The 18,324-nt window shown below is 37.5% G+C and overlaps 1 protein-coding gene across 2 annotated transcripts in view; it reads right to left on the bottom strand.

Annotated features, from left to right (window-relative positions):
* Nucleotides 1-18,324, bottom strand: part of FBLN1 (fibulin 1) — an 84,320-nt gene that overhangs the window by 13,691 nt on the left and 52,305 nt on the right. The window contains exons 15-16 of one of the 2 annotated variants that reach the window (XM_031597245.2): nucleotides 12,370-12,512; nucleotides 10,270-10,401 (exon numbers count right to left, since the gene is read on the bottom strand). In XM_031597245.2, the coding sequence (XP_031453105.1) occupies nucleotides 10,270-10,401; nucleotides 12,370-12,512 (275 nt within the window). Of the gene's footprint in view, nucleotides 1-10,269; nucleotides 10,402-12,369; nucleotides 12,513-17,447; nucleotides 17,886-18,324 lie in introns of those variants that run through there. The other variant, XM_031597247.2, reaches the window with a different exon arrangement.

The raw sequence follows: 18,324 nt of genomic DNA, 5'->3' as shown, positions 1-18,324 counted from the left end.
CTCTGTGTAGACGGCTTGTAGGTTGGTCAGGGATTGTTTTCCCTTCATAAACTTTCGCTGACTACTCCCGGTTACCTTCTTGTCCTCAGTATATTTGAAAATAGTTTCCATGTGGATTTGCTCCATCACCTTCCTAGAGATTGAGGTGAGGCTGACTGAGCTGTACTTCCACAGAACCTCCTTTTGCCATTCTAGAAGACTGAGGTGATATTTGCTCTCTTCCAGACCTCAGGAACTGCTGATCACCACAGTCTTTTAAAAACAGTTGAGGATTGTTTTGCAGTGACATCAATCAGTTCCTTCAGTATTTGTGCATATACCCCAACAAGTCTCACAGACCCCTGGTAAGTCTAGTTTGTTTGAATGCTCTATACCATAATCCCCCTTCAACAAGGACAAGGGTTTCTTGCTACAAACCTTCTAATTGTTCTGAGAGTCTTGTGACTCCTGAAGACCAGTCTTATCAGTAAAGAATGAGAAAAGAAGGCGCTGAATATTTAAACTTTCCCTATGTCTTTTGTCACAAGATTTCCTGCCCCAACTGGGGCAGTCTTCATTTTACTACTGATGTACTTGTAGACGCCTTTCTTGTTGCACTTCAGAGCAGAAGGCTGTGCCTCTGTAGGCAGTCTTACAAACAGTATGTTCCTCCACTCCCCTAGTTCATGACTGTGCCTAAAGGCACAATCTAGCTGTCAAATTGCAGGTATTTCCCAGCCCACCAGATGTCTGCTGCTTCAGAAGGTTAATGCACACCTTAGATTCCTCCATCTTTCAAAAGCTTAACAGTCCTTTTCATTTTTTTTTATCACTTTCGTGTGTGTGTGTGTGAAAGCTATCTATATTTCTCTCAATTATTTGTGACAATAACAATGTAGACTCCTGCTATGTGGCATTCTATAGCTTTTTATATAATCTCCTTTATTAATAAGCGGCTGTTCATTGGAAAATGAAATATTTCATGGTAATCATCACTGCAGGCGTCAAACCATACACAGAAAAATAGCTCTGAAGATATCATTAATCCTGGAACTGTCACACTTGACAAACATAAATACAGTTAAAGGATTCAGAAAACTCATTAATCAAAATGCTAGTACTGAAATAGATTTCCTCTTGCTTTGAAGTATATTGCCCTCACAACATTGTGAATTAGACCTTCATTCAAGTTTGATGGGAAGCATTTCATAAAAGAATAGATTAGGAGAATGAAGTTTAGAGCTCAACATTTTCAAGGTTTCCATGCTAATGCCATGCTTCCATGCTTCATAGGAGTGTAATTGCTGTACAAACCTTTGCTGAAGTATCTGGGACAAGATTTTGAAAAACGTGCTTTTGAAACATTGTCCCCTCAGTTCAAATTCCTAAGAACTTTCAACTGTTGAGAAAACAAGTGCTTATAAAATGCTACAGAAGTAAGTTTGGAGATGTACAATTACATTTTCATAAGCTACATTTCTCTGTTGGCTTAAAATAAAAAATAGTAGTCCTATATCCTCCACCCCTTCTCTTGGATCAATACCTGAAAGATAAACAAAAATGAAATTTGCTACAGAAGCACTAATGCTGACAGAAGGGAAAAGGCTGGAGTATTTTTGCAAATGTAGACTGGAGATTTCCCTTTTGAGCATCGACAGAACTCCAGATCCCGTAATACAACATCAGTTTTTCCTACTAGGAAACAAAAAGGCAACAGCAATTCAGGTTTTGAAACAGTGAATATTGCACCAATAGCATGAACATGACTCCAAATGATGTGGGTCAGTTGGTGCAACACTGACTGTAGTGGCACATTATTTCTGAATCAAGAAAAATGTCTGTCCTCGGGTCCGTTCAACAGTTTAACAGCACAGCTGAGAGACATACTGGATCCTTTTCCAAAAGATGTAAAAGAGTATCAAATTTAGAGCAAGACGCCCCTCAGAAAAGAAGAGCATGTAATACTGATGGCTTGTGCTGTGACCATAAGCAACGCCTATATATCTAATACGTACACAGTGTACCTTGGACAGAGTGAACATTTATGAACTGTGTAAAGACAAGGTTCTCATTTAAAATCTGATCTAATAATTGTGTCTAACACTACAGGTACTCAGGATCTCAGGAATTCTCACCTCCGGTACAGATCTTCCTTTAGTTTAGCTTACATTTTTTACCTGCTTCTTTTTTTGCCTTTCATTTTATCTCTGAATAAAGGAAAGTGAAGAAAGAAATTACAGTAAATGAGTTGCATTTCAGCTTGTACCTAAGAAAACAGGATCTTTTTGATTAACCTTCTTCAACAGATTAGAAATTTGGGATTCAATTTATTATAAATTGTATCCTTCAACTACTTGACAAGGTTGAGTTTCATCAACGCTTGGGCTTCTCTAGAAAGCCTTGATTGCTGAAATGCACCAAATAAAGAGGCAATAAAGAGGCCTCATGGTATTAATATATTTTTGGCCAGAAACAAATGGTAAATGTTTTCAAAGCTATTATCTGTCATGTTGGATCACATGGAGCCTTGGTATTATGAAAGAATTAAAAACAACCTTTGATTTTACTGAGGTTTGGCTGGTTTACAAATACTATGATCTTTATTAAGGATACCAAATAACTTCAGAGAGATGTGCTCTTAACTTGGTTTGGCAAACTCAGAGTGCTTTTAGATCTCTGGTTTGCCTTCCAGCCAAAACTTGCAATGGCTTTTAATGTTGACAATGCTGTGAAATCACTCACGCCTAAAACGCAATAACTGTACTTGAGGTAGTCTCATTAAAAAATAGTTTCCACCATAAATATTTTAATCCTTCCTATTTCTCCTTGGAGAATGCATCACACTTTGTGTAATATAAGAATCTTATGTATTACAAAAACAGGTGGAAAAACGTCAAGGCTGAATTGAAAATCAGACTTTGAAATGATTCAAAATTACATATATCTGCTTCCTGATACTTTATTTCCACACTCCTTTTTACTCGAGGTTTAATGCCCATCACAGTAATACCTAAGTGCTTAACATGCATGTAGTTAGTCCATTAAGGGAGAGTGGCTGAGTTTACCCAACCTCATCCCACTGCTACATTATTCAGTTTCAGCCAAGTTTTGATACAGTAGTATCATGTAGTAGTACCATGACACCTGGGCAATTAATTTTTGTAACCCTAAACATTTCTTGGCAAAGAGCCACATTATGGCATACAGCATGCTATAGCTCTGTGATTCAATCTATCAAGGAAGAAAAAGTACCTAATCCCGAGGATTTGCCATGAAAGCCTTCAAATAGCTGCTCAGTCATCATGTAGAGGCAACAGCTCTGCTGGCATTATTTGCAGAATTTTTGATGAAAGATAATTTCTGAATGTTAATGTGGATTAATCCCTGACTAAATTCACAAAATAAGACTGAAATAAGAGGTCACTGTGACATTTGACCCCTTTAAAAATAAAATTGTTCTTTTTTATATGTGCCATGCATTTTTGCATCATGTAGGGAAAGATTTATGATATACTTTGAGTTTCTTATCTTCTGTCTCCAGCTTTTATAGGGTGTCGGAACTACTGCAAGAATGAAATTCCTACTATGAACACACACAAACTCAGGAGCAGCAGCTAAAGTAGCTTAATGTGCTGAACAAATATTTCACACTTGAAGATCCTCAGAAAAGCAGGTTTTCCAATACTCTTTAAACTGGGTCAAAGCAAGAGGAATTCTATAGTATGTTTCTTGGTGTACTGGATTACAAATGCGGCTTTATTCATTCATTCATGTAATATTTCTGCCCAGAGTTTGAAATTAATACCAAAAAATGCACACTACGCAATGTGAGCCAACAACCTTCAGCAGTCCCTTTAGCTCTTCTCTGACTCACACACTTTCTCTCCCAAGCTGGCAGGGTCTATGCTTCATGCAGCAGCTCACAAAACTTTGTCAGAGTTGCAGTATTATTTATTTGTCTGGATTATAAAAACTGCAATCAAAGGAGGTCTGGATTAATGATTTTGTAATACATTATTTCTTCTTACCCAAGGAATGAAATGAATATTGATTATGGAAAAGTGGGATTAACCAGCTACTTGCAATGTGCTGGGGCAAAATTTGGCACTAGGGATGACATTTTGTTCCAGCAGGAGACTCATTCTCACCAGAAAGGAACTTTCAGCAATTCTCAGATGTGAAATGAAAATTCATCTCCTGCTAGAGATGCCTATTTGCCTCAAGAAGAGCTCTGCAGCCTACCATTTTTTCTGGAGGGAAGGGAGGGTTTTGAGAGATCTGACTACAGCACAGTGCAGTCAGCAGCATCCGAGAAGGGCAGGTTCAGGCAATAAATCTAGGATCCCATTTACCAAATAGCTTCTGGGCACCCAAGTTGCAAATGTATAACTACTAATTTTGAGAGGGCAAGCTGGTATAGAAAAAAGCTCGCAAGACATTCTGTGCAGAGGAGCTTCTATTGTGAAAGGGGCAAGCCTGGCTACAATTAGAACAAAAATACTGAAAGAGCCTGTGTCTTTTTTAATGTAAGGCTGCAAGAGCCTGTCTAAAAACCTGCTGAATTATGTCACCGCTCTGTGTGCTATTTGTGAATGACTGGACAACATCGTTTTTGTATTGCCAGACACCATTGTTGTTTCATGCTAATGACATTATAGTCACAACAAAAGTTGGCTATTGTTGCTTACTTTCCAGAAGAGTATCCACAAGGGAAGATAACGTATGTGCTGAAATCCTCGCCCCTGCAAACACTGGATCTCTCCTGGACACTCCTGCTCTGCCTTTGCCTGGGCTCAATTTCAGTGCAGCAAAGCAGCTGTAGGTGAGTTGCTACTTTCAACATTACTTCCCTGACAGAAAGCCCAAATCAGTCCAGGGATCTCATTATGCTAAATATTGTACAAAGGCACGGTAAGAGCCAGCCAACTTCTGGCTGAAAGGTAAAGAGAGCAGAGAAACAGCATACAGAAGCAGAGAGAAATGTGAAGGCACTTGCCTGGCACTTCAGTGTCCCCTGTCAAAGGTCAGAACCCATGTTTAGTAGCCCAGTAACTCTGAATTTAACAGGCCATACAAACATGCACGTGCTGACTGTGAAAACACTTTGCTGTAACTGGGGATGGACAAATTGCTTGTGAGATACTGAAGTGTCTTTGTGCTAAGAGCAGGTTTGCCCAAAAAGGAAAAAAATTGTTCAGTTTCCTACTTCCACACCCAATCAGTATGGGTTCCTGCAAGCACAGTTACATTTGCCATCTATTTTGGTTTATCTTTGGCTCATTTTTAAAATGTTTCTGTCCAGACTCTGGAATATACTAAAGGATCATAGTATCATAGTAAAAATTAGACTACCAATAAATCCAGTGTTATAACACCAATAGTTAAGACATTCTCTGTAATGGTTCAACAGTAACATCATGAGCTATCGCACATGGAAAAGAGCATGGAAACGGGACAGAATTTGGCAGTGAAACCCTTGCAAACGTAACTGACATCGCTGTCTCTTGCTAATTGGTGGCAGAAGAAGAATTTAAATGACAGGAACTGTGATAAATTAAGCTTCCTCAAATAATTGCTTTAAGTAAACAATAAAACAAATCCTAGATCTCATTGCAAGCTAAAAAACACATTCAGTAGCACAATATAAATGATATCTCCAGTAACAGTATGATTTGAAAAATATGAATGCATGCATACACCAATCACAATGGAGAGTAGTAGTGCATATCTGTAAAATTATAAGCAACTGATGATATCAGCACATTCAAGCACCAGCACAACACCCCTGGGAAGCTCTCCTAATTGTATTGGCTCTGGATTTTTGCTAAGAATAGTATCATTCTGCTTAACAAGCAAAAAAATATAGGCTTATGTTGCCATCAAATGTGGTGGGGAAGATTTCATCCTGCCAACAGTACTTTTAGTTATATTAAGAAATTTTAAAACTTTCCTGATGTTTACCAGACTACAAGGTGGTATTACAGTCACCTAAGGAAATGAATGCATAGCTGAAGGCAAAAATGTTTTATAGTATCTGATAATACCTTAGGCCTTAATAGGACATTTTTGTACAGGTTGAAAATGCATTCTTCATTTTTCACTGACAGCTGGTTAAAGGAGGAATGCAGTGAGAAGTCTATAAAAGCTTTAAAAAAAACAACAAAACTGGATAGGTCTGAGCTTCTTTTTTTCTCCCACCCATGCTAACAAGCGATGTGCAGTTGTTAGCTTCAAGTTGAATCTTTTGGATTAAGTGGCCCCTTGGCCTGTAACTACACCAGGCAACAGAGAGTTTAGCACTTTTGGTACAAGGAAAAAAAGTCTGGCATTCTAATACAATTGGGTAGAGATACTGGAGGTAACTGTTTGCACAATTCTCTCTTTTTTTTTTTTTTCCCAGGTTGCATGAAGTCTATGTACTGCCATCCCAGTAGGCTGGCTTTTGTTCCCTCTGTTCCATTGAAAGATACTTTCTGTAGGGCAGAATAGCTAGTTGTTGTAGTCAGTGCTTACTTTTTTTTGTTCCTCTGCTACTGCTACTGGTCATTGATTCCCATTTGATATATTTTCTTTCTTTTACTTTGCAATAGTGTCCTTGTCTCCTTCATCTCCTACTTTGGTGGTGGCTCCTCCTACAACTCTTTTGGGAAAGCTTGTTCTTTCTTCTTCTAACCTAAATCCTTCCTTTGTTTCTAGCGCTCTTTTTCCTTCCTCACAACGTGCTCCTACACTCCTCCTATGACCTCAGCTTCCATCTCTCCATCAGCAAATCACAAACCAGACTGATCAGTCATTCTCCATCCATTCCTACATATTTCTCAGCTTCTTTTACATCTTCTCTTTGATGGCTCAGTGTCAACTTAATGGGATAATGACTAAAACTGATGATCTGACTCTCTTCAGGCCATAATTTTCTCTCAATACCAATGTCCTCGCTTTCCTTCTGAAAATCCATCTTTCACAGATCCTCCCTCTCTCTAAGCATTTTTCCAAAAGAAAGCTGCATGTTTTCATTTTTTAAAATGTTACACTTTTAAGACCATTTCCATTCACACAAACACAGCTTAGATGCAGCTACTCCTGTAGAGATTTTCCATGCTTACTCTTGTAGAAAATGGTAATCTAATGGTGACCTACTTTCCATTATAAGATAAAATAGCTTTGATATTCTGATAATTTCTCCTGAAATATTACAACAGAATGAAACATGAACATTAGTATTTTTACCCATGCATCTATAACATACTATCAGGGTACATATATTCTTTCCTCTGTATTTTAAGAAGCAAAGAAAAGTTTTAAAAGAACCTGAACAGATTCAAGAGGACTATGTCCATTAGTGGCCATTAAGAAGCTCAGATGTGCTCTCCCAGAAATCAGAAGCACATAAACTGATGATTACAATAGTTGGGTCATTATTTTTGGAGAAAAATTCCTCAATACTCATCTGTTATAACATTGGATGCTGGATACTCAGATAGTTTGGCATTTGCTCTGCTAAATTACGTGTTTTACATTCCCATAGTTTTTACATTCTTTTAATTTAATGGGATAACCAACAAATCTTTCTGATATCACCTCACCTTTCTTCTTATTCCATCATTATGCAAAATCTTCCCCTCTCTTTATAAAAGGGATTTAGCATAGTTAATTCCTGTAGACTAGGATGCAGTCTTATTTATTTGTCTAGCAAACTTCTACAGGAACACATAACATTCTGATTATTATTAACAAGAAAAGTGATATTATGATGGGAACAGCAGAACTGCTGATGGCAGAATTATTTGCAATCCTAATTTCACACAGACAGCATGCTGTCCTGAGCCCCTCGCCCTCCAGGGGCAGGGCTTAATTTTTCTTTTCCAATTCTGCTGCAGGCAGTTTACTTTGCAGCTTCCATCCATTAATCTTGAAGTACTTTTACATAGAGGAATTAATTAAGATTCTTACATACAAGAATTAATTAAGACAGTAGGCAAGTTATATCATCTCCATTTTGCACATGGGGGAACTGAGGTGATGAAATTGTTGCCCAATTCTTCAGTAAAGCTGGGAATGTATTTGGGTATATATCACATCCTTTCAACATGGAATATCTCTCATTGTGAGGCATATATCCAGTTTACCAAGTAAAATACCATTGACATGCAGTCCTATTATTCAAAATGGAAACATTTCCCTCAGGCGAATACCTTAGCCAGTCAAGTTTCTAAACACATCCTTCTTTCTTATTTCAGACAGAAAGAAGCACATAGCACAAAAAGCAAACTACTGTAACTATTGCGGGATCTGATAACATTTATACTGTTTTAAAGAATCAACCCAGTTCTTGAAATCTGTAATCTTATCATCCTGCTTTAACAGACTCTCCCTCTTTCTCAGCATTCACATGTATACCTCTGTTTGATAAAGAAAGAAATATAAACCTAATGACTTGTTTTATCTACAGTTCATAATACCTTTGTACAGCTGACACTGTAATATTGTGCTTCTGAAATGCAACAGTGCCACCTTCAGATCATGCTGAATATGGCTTATCACAAAATTTATGGAAGAACAATGATTTTTCTCTCCATCCAGACAAATACTGCTAGCAAGCCTAGAAGCATGTGTATAAAGCTGAGCAAAACCTGCACATTTGCCTAATACAACACACATTCAGATGCTGAAGCACAAGTGTTCACTGGGAACTGCCATCCTTTCTTTCCATAAATAAGCATTAATAGGGTGTAATCAAATATCACTTTTTAATAAAGCACACTTGCTACGTAGGTTGCTCCAAAATTGATACCTCCTATTTGTTTCCATGGAAACTACAGTAAATACAAAGAGCACGGTAGCAGCATTTGATAGAACAAATTCTCAACTACAAAAAACTATTTTTCAACACAGTCACCACCATTAATTACGCATTTTTGCCAGCGATGAACAAGAGCCTGCATGTTGCACTTGTAAAAATCTGCACCAGCGGAGGTGACCCACTGTCCCAGTCACTGCTGCTGAAATGCACCACCCACCACCTCACTGTGCTCACATCCACTGTTTGGTCTCCATAAACAATCAGCAAGTGTTAATGAATGCCAACGGGTCTCATTTTTTCCACATGGTGGAATTCAATGACACCTTCCATGTCAGACGCCATTTTCCAGACTGCCCCTCTGCTGCCATCTGTTGTCTGGCAACAAAATGTAACGGAATATTGGTGGAAATGTTCAATTCCTATTGCCTCCAACATCTGCCTCTCACATTGTGGGCCAACATAATAAAACTGGAGGCATTACCTTCAGAACAGCCCTCGTATATTCATTCTCTGAGCATGACAAACACAGAATATTCCCCTACCACTGCAGTAGCAATTCACATGGGGCTGAGTAACACAGCTGGAACTGCTCCTGCTCTGTGACTTCCACATCATTTGCCAGCTACAACTGAATATGTTGGGTCCCAGGGTGAGAGCCAAATCACAACAAACATTTTAAATATATTTCTGTGTATCTGTATGTATATATACCAGATATACTCAACAGATTATGTACTGAATACAGTATACAGTATATCCTCCTAAAGAGCCCTGCTCTGGAAGAAACCTTTCATAATATGCAATTCCACATTGTCCTGCAGCCTCTCTCTCCTATGTGATGAGTTGCAGGTCTTGCACATGACCACACACACTGGTAAATCTCCCCTCTGCCAAAATGAGGCTGTAAATCAAATGTGTATGATCAATTCTGGTTTTCAAATTTATTGTAAACCATGGCATTTGACAGACCCCTTTTACCTTCAACAGAAAGCGGTATTAATTTACACTTGAACAAGCCTGCTATTTAACATTAAAACAGGAAACAGATTCAGAAAATTTATTCTGGCAATAAAAATTCAATTATTATCCAAAAAAACTTGATGCCATGCTGTTTAAACAAGAAAGAAGAGCTAATTAAATTTACAGTCTTTCTTCTGACAGACTATACATTTTATATTTGGCTTGCTGATAATAGCCAAATCCTATAATTTTAAAGTTAAGTCATTTGCATTTGCAGTTGGAGTTAATTCTGAAAAAAAAAAATAAAATTAAAATGCTTCTGAAATTAAGGTTTAGGCCACTTATCTTAAGAACAGTTTAAAAAAAATGGTGATATGAGTACAAATCAGTCATACTGGACTGGAGAAAGAGAATATTAAATCAATGGAGCCTTGAGAATCAAGGTGTGAAAGAATTACTCAAATCTCTGACATTATTCTACAATATTATTGAAATATGAAACTGTATTGTACGTAGAAATGACTACTCACCCACTGTCATACCATCCATGTAACGTTTGATGATATCAAAGGATTCTCTTAAGTTTCCTTCTGTTATGTCAAATATGATATCTGCCTGGTTGGCCGGATATGTAGGTGTAATGGCACGAAGAAAAATAATCTCTGCAAATAAAAGGTATCACAGAATATACTGAGAAGTAATGAAAATATCACTGAGAAACCCAACATTTGATCCAAAATGACTTATTCTCAAAGCCAGTGGAAGACTAATATCCCTCTCTCCTTCCTTCTCATTTGTCTTTTAACATGGAAAGAAATAATTTCTGTGGGAAGAGAACATTCAGATGGATTTATTTTCTCCCCCTGTACCATCCAAGAACCCTGAAGCCAAAACACTTTTACTTTAGAGTCCAGGAAGACCACTCTTAGAAATGCATCAGACCTCTAGCATGTACATAAAAAGGACAATGCTAAAGATCCACAGGGTGGGGAGAAGAGAGGGGCCAAACAGGTAGACCTTTGAACTCTCATTACCTTAGGCAGTTACACGAAGTATCGATATTACAAATTGTAGAGTCTTTTTAAGAATTGGAGGAGAAATTTAGGTCCAAATAAATAAATTAATTAATAAACTAACTCCCTTACGTGAGGGAGAAATTTTATTATTCACATTATTATCCTTGCTCTACAGATGATAAAACCAAAGCACGGATCTGTAAGAATTCACCCAAGGCCATGCAGTGAATTACAGTTCAGGAATGTCTTCTGGGCTCTGGTATTACTTTCAGATTGCTAAGTCTCATCTCTTGTTGTTCAGTCATGATGGACTACGGAGTGAACTGCTTGGGAAGAGTCCTGGGCTAAATCCTTAGCTCTGCTGCCAGTACACCTGGTAAAACAGATGGAGTGTGTCTGGTAGTAAAGGTGGCTATGGAGCATTCCTTCATTTTCTGCAAAGTAGGTCCAGCTAAGGCAGGCAGTATGCCCAGTATTCTTTAGAGCAGACCTCTGAATCAAAGTTATTTGTGGCTAAATTGAACAGGGATTGGGATGTCTCTTGCCCTGCTCTCTGTCCCTACCTGGAAGGGTAGTGATAGTGACTGATAGAGACATGAAGAATCAGCCTTGGCTTTCATTTAGGACAGTTTCCTGAAGGATCAAGGCTGAGACTCTGGGTGGATCAGAAATAGAAATTTAAGAACGATCTTTCTATTTTCCCTCTCCTTCTTCTCTTCCTGTGTCTTTATCACACAGTAAATTGATGAGTGGCTCATCCTACAAAGAAGCTGAGATGAAGGCAGTCATTCCACCTCTTGATGCACAGATAAATCCCAGTAAACCTGCCTGAAAGTGAATACAAATGGCAAGTAGAAAAAGATTGATTCTTTATATGTGAATTAAGCAAAGTGAGTGTAATCCTTCTGAAACTTCAGGATATAAAGGCTCCCAGGTACCATGGAAAATGAAGGAATTAAAGAAATACACACTAAAGGGCATCACGTGGGGCTGGAAAACACCTTTTGTTCACTGGGATGTTTTTTGAAAATCTTAGCTTAGAAAGCTTTCTGGCCAATCCTTCCTTCCTTTATTTTATAGAATTTTCCCTTCATTTTGTATTTAGAAAATGTATACTAATTTTTCAGAGCTCAAAAGTCAGCAAATCACAGTACTAGATGTATAAATGCATACTACATTTTGTGATTTAGGACCTACATGGAGATAAAGGCCATATTCTTGGAACAAGACACTTGCCAATAGCTTGCAACAGACTGTAAACAGACGAGAAAAGTATAAGGAGTACCTACTTCCTACAGTAAAATCTGCAAGAGGGAAGAAAAAGCAATGGGACACACTGCTATTATGTGAGTAAATGTGGTAAACTGGAATTCAGACTCAGTATTTCCTTAGACTGATAAGTCATATGAGTTAGAGCTCAGATTTACTTTTTTTGCCCCATAAAATTAAAACTCCTGGATATTGAAGGTTTTAATTAAATGACTAGTACACTATAATTTTGAACTGTGCAAACATTTTACTGCAGTGGTAGTTAGTCTGGCTTTAGGCAAGGATTTCCGGTGGAGGTTTTATACGTTGTAGTCTATTAAATGGAGCAAGGAACAAACCACTTACCTTCAGGTCTTGTAAATTCTCTGAATGTGGGTAGTGAAATGACAGTGTGGGAAATTGTGTGGACTGGATCCAACACACAGTTGACATCATTTGGTCGACAAGATTTAATGCAACGGATAGTATCTGTCTTTTCAAGTCTGACACTAAGAGAAACAAGAGAGAGATGCATGTATGTTCTGAATTTTTTTTTTTTTTTTTTTTTTTTTTTCATGTTTTGCAATCCAGGGAGCTAGAAACTGGATGTAAGTACTCATTCCTCTCCTCAAAAGTGTTGACAAAAGCAGATTAGCAGAATTGCTAGTCCACAGGAAAACAAAACAAAACAAAACAAAACAAAACAAAACCCACACACAAAAAAAAAAAAAATACTGACTAAGAGTTGCAGTCAAAATCACCTCAAACCCATTTCATCAAGTCAGGTGTGTAAAATCTGGGAGAACTGTAGTATAAAATACCATGTAAAGTCACCTTACAACAGAACCAGGTCCTCACATGCATTGCTTTGGGAATGTCTCACCAATTTCAGTAGACCTACAATGATTTACACAAGCCTACTTGTATTCAATTTGATATCAGTCGTATAAAGGAGAAACAATTGTTTCCATTCTAGAAATCTGGCAGGATATCTCAGAAAAGTCCACTTTTTTTTTTTTTTTTGCAATATTTTGTGCAGCAAGAAACAGAAAAGCCTCTCTTCAGTCTTTTTTATACACAACCCTTTCTATCTAAACTGAGAAAACACAGAGAAATGGAAACTGGGGGAGGTAAAAGTTAACTACATTATTCAAAACCTCAAAGATTGAATTCTAAGTTTGGGGAAATGGAAAGGGTCATTCCATATTCTATCTCAACCAGCTGCTCACTCGGCCTTGAAAGTCTATTAAAAGTTAAATGACTTCTTCTCACCCTTGTCCACCAGAGTGAATTTAAAGTCACTTACAGTTCAAGAACTTCACACAATACCCAGTCTGTGTTCATGAGAGATGAAAGGGCTGTGCTGGGACTTACAATGTGGCTAAGCCCCACAAATGATCTCAACTTTGACCTGCCCATTTCTTCATATTTCGAAGTAAAAGAAAGAAAAGACTGCAGTGTCAGAGTGAGGGAATTAAAAGATTAAAAGAAAGAAAAATTCAGTGAATAAATGGGAAACAAAAATGGAAGTTTTAGTTTGTCAGATACCTCTAGAAACAAATGGTTCTTGCTCTTTTCAAAATGCGTTACCCAAGCCCACACCCAGAAGCCATCTTTTTAAAATGTTTCAAGGGCCTTTATGGTTTTATTAATAATAAAAGGAAATCATGCTTCAACAAGTGTGAACTGGCATATTCCAAGAGAAGGCAATGAAGCTCGATTAATTCACCTCTGCTGGTTTGTTATTCTCATTCCATAGTCGAGAATGAGAAGAGAAGCTAGAGAATGGAGATACAGATCAAGAGAGATCCTTTACTCCCTATCTTTATTCAGGTACAAAATTTCACGATTTCCTAAATATCAGTGAAGAGAACAAGGCTTTCTGCTGAAATGCCTCATGATGGCATTAATTCTGCGTATATGGACATAGTCCAACCTACAACAACAGATTGTACTCTCTTATTTTAAAACCCAGCTGCCAAATTAGGAAAGGATTTCCAGCAGCTAGATGACCCTTGCATCTCTGCAATAAAGAAGAGCTAAGTTGTACAGACTACTTCCAGTAGTCTATTTCAAAATACATAAGAAATAGAACAGAGGTTATGTGCATCAGTCATGTATTTCCCTTTCTCCCTTTTTTTCCTACTGTGTATATGGGAGTTTAGTGGATGTTTACACATACACAGACATACAAACAAATAGAGAGTCATTACTGTGCTGGGGTCATAACAGCTAAGTCAGGCCAGTTTTACTTCCAATAGCATGCTTAAGAATCCTGAGACATTTAATTGAAAGTATTCTTTGCTTTACAACACATAAAGAATAACAATGGGTTCTTCTAAAGGTTTGAAGGACACCATTAACCAATGGCTTGTGTAATTCATTTTAGGCTTTTATAACTAATGAAGTACTGTACAATACATACAGAATCTTAAATTTTCAAAGCTATTGTTAGAGATGAGGATTTGTATGCAAAACCATTCTGGTGGGAGTGTATGAAGTTTTCTGTATCACAGTACCTTTGCTCCTTCCTGGGAAGGAAAGAAAGCCTCACCCTCAACCTCAGCTTGAACATTTGACAAATGAAAACGTTTCTGAAATTCTCATCCAAAAAAAGTCATTAATTTGTTCACAATTAAGCCTTAAGTAATGTACGTGTTCATAATTCTACCTTCTGATTCACTGGAGTAAAGCATTGTGACATGAATTAGGTACCCTCTGTACCCAAGAAACGGAAGATCACAGTGAGCACAAGTGATCTTGTTAGCAACTAACTAAAGTGAGTGCATAGATGCATCCAGCTTGTAACTATATGACATGAGAACAAATAGAGCTTTGAGTCAGCTCTATTTATTTGCATCTTTTCTCTCTTTTCTTCGAAATCGCTCAACTTGTGTGTTTGTGTGCTCCATCCACACTGATGAACTTGAGTTTGTGCTTTCATTTTCTACTGCCTAAATTTTCCTTTTCTGGTGTTCTTTCTTTTGCAGTCAGTTTATCCAGAATGAACTTGGTAACACTTTGCTCTTCCAATGCTCTGACTGAACGTATTTAGGAATCTTCTTGAACAATGTCTTCGCTCATTTCAAATTCTGAATACTTACTACTAATGATGCTTTCAACACTCTTCTTATTTTGCCCTTACACAAAATTTGATATTTTAGCCAGCTGAAGACTTCCTTTTTTTTGCCCACATCCTCCAATACTGGGTGCTACTATTGACAAAATTTATTTCTATATGCTTTATTTATTCAAATCTTTTCTTGAAGTTGCCTTCTCTGTCACAAATTGGAATGTTGGAACTGCTATCTCCTCCAGATTTTTTTTTTATTTAGAAAAGAAAAAAAAAAAAAGAAATAGCTCAGTTGAATTGATTGTTCTGCATATAATGCTTTCCTGAATATAGTTTTTTTCTTTCTTCTTGAGGACTGGTGTCTTTCATTTTCATATTTTCTTCTGGATTCAGTGAGTAAGTTCTTTGGAGCCCTGATTTCATTTTCATTTGAAAGACCCATACACATAAGTTGTGCTATATAATTACATCTTCCTGGAAGTTCCAGCTATGCTGCAGCATCTCTGTCTTCTTGAGTTAATTGCTGAATGCAATGAAATGATAGAATGTGGTAGAATTTTACAATACTGAGGACCAGATTCTTACATTCTCTTCTTTTCCTGCCAAATAAATATATACTGATGCTTGCTAAAACAAATGTTATTTTTGAATCTTTATCCTACTTAATTATGGCCTCATAATGAACTGGTAGCCAGAGGGCATTTATATACAAGCATCTTCTGGGGCAGCAAGAAATCCCATTAGTTCAAGTAGAATGAGATTGTGCTTTCAGTATTCAGTGTGGGGACACTATCCCCACTGGCAACTTCCAGAAGATTTATAAGTATGCATCAACAGACTCATTAAACATTAGCATTCCTCATTGAAATTGAACTCCTGTCAGCCAGCTGGGATAAGCTTTAATGTGGGGAATTTGTAATTGTTTATCAGAGTGCTGCAATCATGTCCCAGTCCAGTCCTTGGTTTACAATGAGCTCAACAGCTTGCAGCTAATCATAATCATTTCAATCATAGAATGGCTTGGGTTGGGAGGGACCTCAAAGATCATTTAGTTCTAATCCTGGCTGGGCAGGGTTGCCAACCACTAAATCAGGCACTGGATCAGGCTCAAATAAGATCTCAAATAAAGAAATTACTGGATTCAGGTGATAAAGATTTGTGAACTTGATTTAGGAGGTTTCCAGTTTCTAACCTTGTACCTTGCCAGCTCTTTGAATGTACATAGGTAGATGTTTTCAATATGTATTTTCACCCTGATTATTCTTCATTCATCTGTCAACTGACTGTTCTGCCTGTGTAGAGAAATTGAGCCCAGGATGGTGTCAATGAACACTGATTTGTAGATCATCTGGGGCTGAGCTTTTGATATTTATCAATACAAGGACTGAAGAGTAAAATAATTCCTCTTCCAAATCAAAGTACAAAAGAATTTTAAAAAAAATCCATTTGTATTGTCTATACAGCTCTTGATATCATAGAAGTAAGGCAAGAAAGATTTGGATATTAGAAAGATTTGGATATTAGAAAGATTTGGATATTAGATATTCGGATATTAGAATTCTAGCTGACTTTTGAGGGCTGCTACTTTGGCAGGTAAAGTCTTTAAAGTTTCAAATTTACCAGCTTTGATTTGAATGTCAGAGAAATTAAAAAGTTATGAGACTAATATCTTATTTAAATATTCCTGTAGATACTTCTCAGGACATAGTCTGTGAATCCCTGCTACTAACTTAATGTTGCTAGGAGTACATTGCTATTTTGTCATCATTAGTTGTACAATTAAATGGAAATTCTACAGAAAAGAGGATGAAAAAAGGTCTAAAATAAATCTTATTTTGAGGAGATTCTTTTTTACACCATCCTGATAAGAAGTGAGATTTGCACCTGGTGTGTATCATCACAGGTGCAATAGCTACAACAGAGCAGTGACAACTGGTGTATCTTGAGAATCTGGCTACATGCTTTCACAGCAACTTCTGTGCTGGGGCGTCTCTGAGATACCAAGGCCCTAATTTGTGCCATTTTGATTCACTTTGATTTAAAATATATATATATATATCCCATATGATGAAACTCTTTAAATTTGTTTCAGCAAATTATGTATCTATTTTGCTTGTAAAATTTAGACCTAAGCATATGGAGTTGTGTCTTTACAGATGACACCAATTCCACTACTGAGTGAAGCAACTTCATAGTTTCAGTCTTCAGTACGTTCAGATAATTACTTCATGTGCACTTATTTCTGCTTTTGATAATGATGCCAAGTAGACAGAATAATCTCTCAAAATTCAGATGTTCAGTGATGGGAGAAGGTGAAGAACTATAATGATCATGGTAAATAAAATGCAAGTGCAGCATGCAACAGATGAACTAAAACTTTATTAAAATTGGAGGGAAAAAAACAAGCTACTCTCAAGAGAAGAAATGTAGTCACTTATGCCTGTAAGTTAGAGATCAAAGCTGTGCAGAGACAAAGACAAAAAGTTTGGCAATAAATGTGTTGACAGTTCCATGGCGGGTAAGTTGCATTTGAATTGTCAGAAGAAGGTCTCTGGGCTCTGTGATTTGCCGCTGCATGACCACAATGCCACTGTGGTTGTTCACTTTTTTTGTGGTGAAAAAACCCTCCTGGTTCCCGCTGATGATGGACAGCAGTATTTTATCCCCAGGGACAGCATTGGAAGGTCCCATGCGGAAAATGTCGGTGGGTACTTGAATGTTGGTAGGAAAAGAGAGGTGATAGTAGGTTATTCTCAGAGGCAGGCTCTGGCACTCCTTATTTTCATTACAAGGCAAGCGCTCACAGCGACTGCAAGAAAAGTGAGAACACAAGACAAGAGGAAGATTAGCGTACATTCAGCAAGCGTGATAGGAAAGCAAGGGCAGTGGGGATGGGAAAAGATACGTTGACTTGCATACTGACTTGCATTCTTCAGCCTGGCAGCTCAGTTATATAGCAAATGGACATTTATTAAATAAGGATGAACTTGTCTGTAGTTAGTGCTTTTGAAGGAGGGTTGCCATTTTCGGAAGTGTGGCTCTTTCTTTGCAAACACAGGTGGACTGGGTCTGGCACCTCAGACTATACTTTTTAAGAAGAGCATCAGTTTTTTTACCTTTAAATTTTACTATCTTTCTGATTGGATTAAATAAAGGAGATGATCCTAGGTGGCTGTGTCTAGTTTGGGTATCCTTATAGGGTTGGATTTTAAGACTGACCAAAGTATTCTGAAAACAACAGTGTAGGT

The sequence above is a fragment of the Phasianus colchicus genome, chromosome 1 (genome assembly GCF_987193195.1).
Source record: "Phasianus colchicus chromosome 1, bPhaCol1.hap1.1, whole genome shotgun sequence".
Classification (NCBI taxonomy): Eukaryota; Metazoa; Chordata; class Aves; order Galliformes; family Phasianidae; genus Phasianus; species Phasianus colchicus.
The sequence above is the reverse complement of the archived record's forward strand: the minus strand, read 5'-3'. Positions and strand labels throughout refer to the sequence as shown.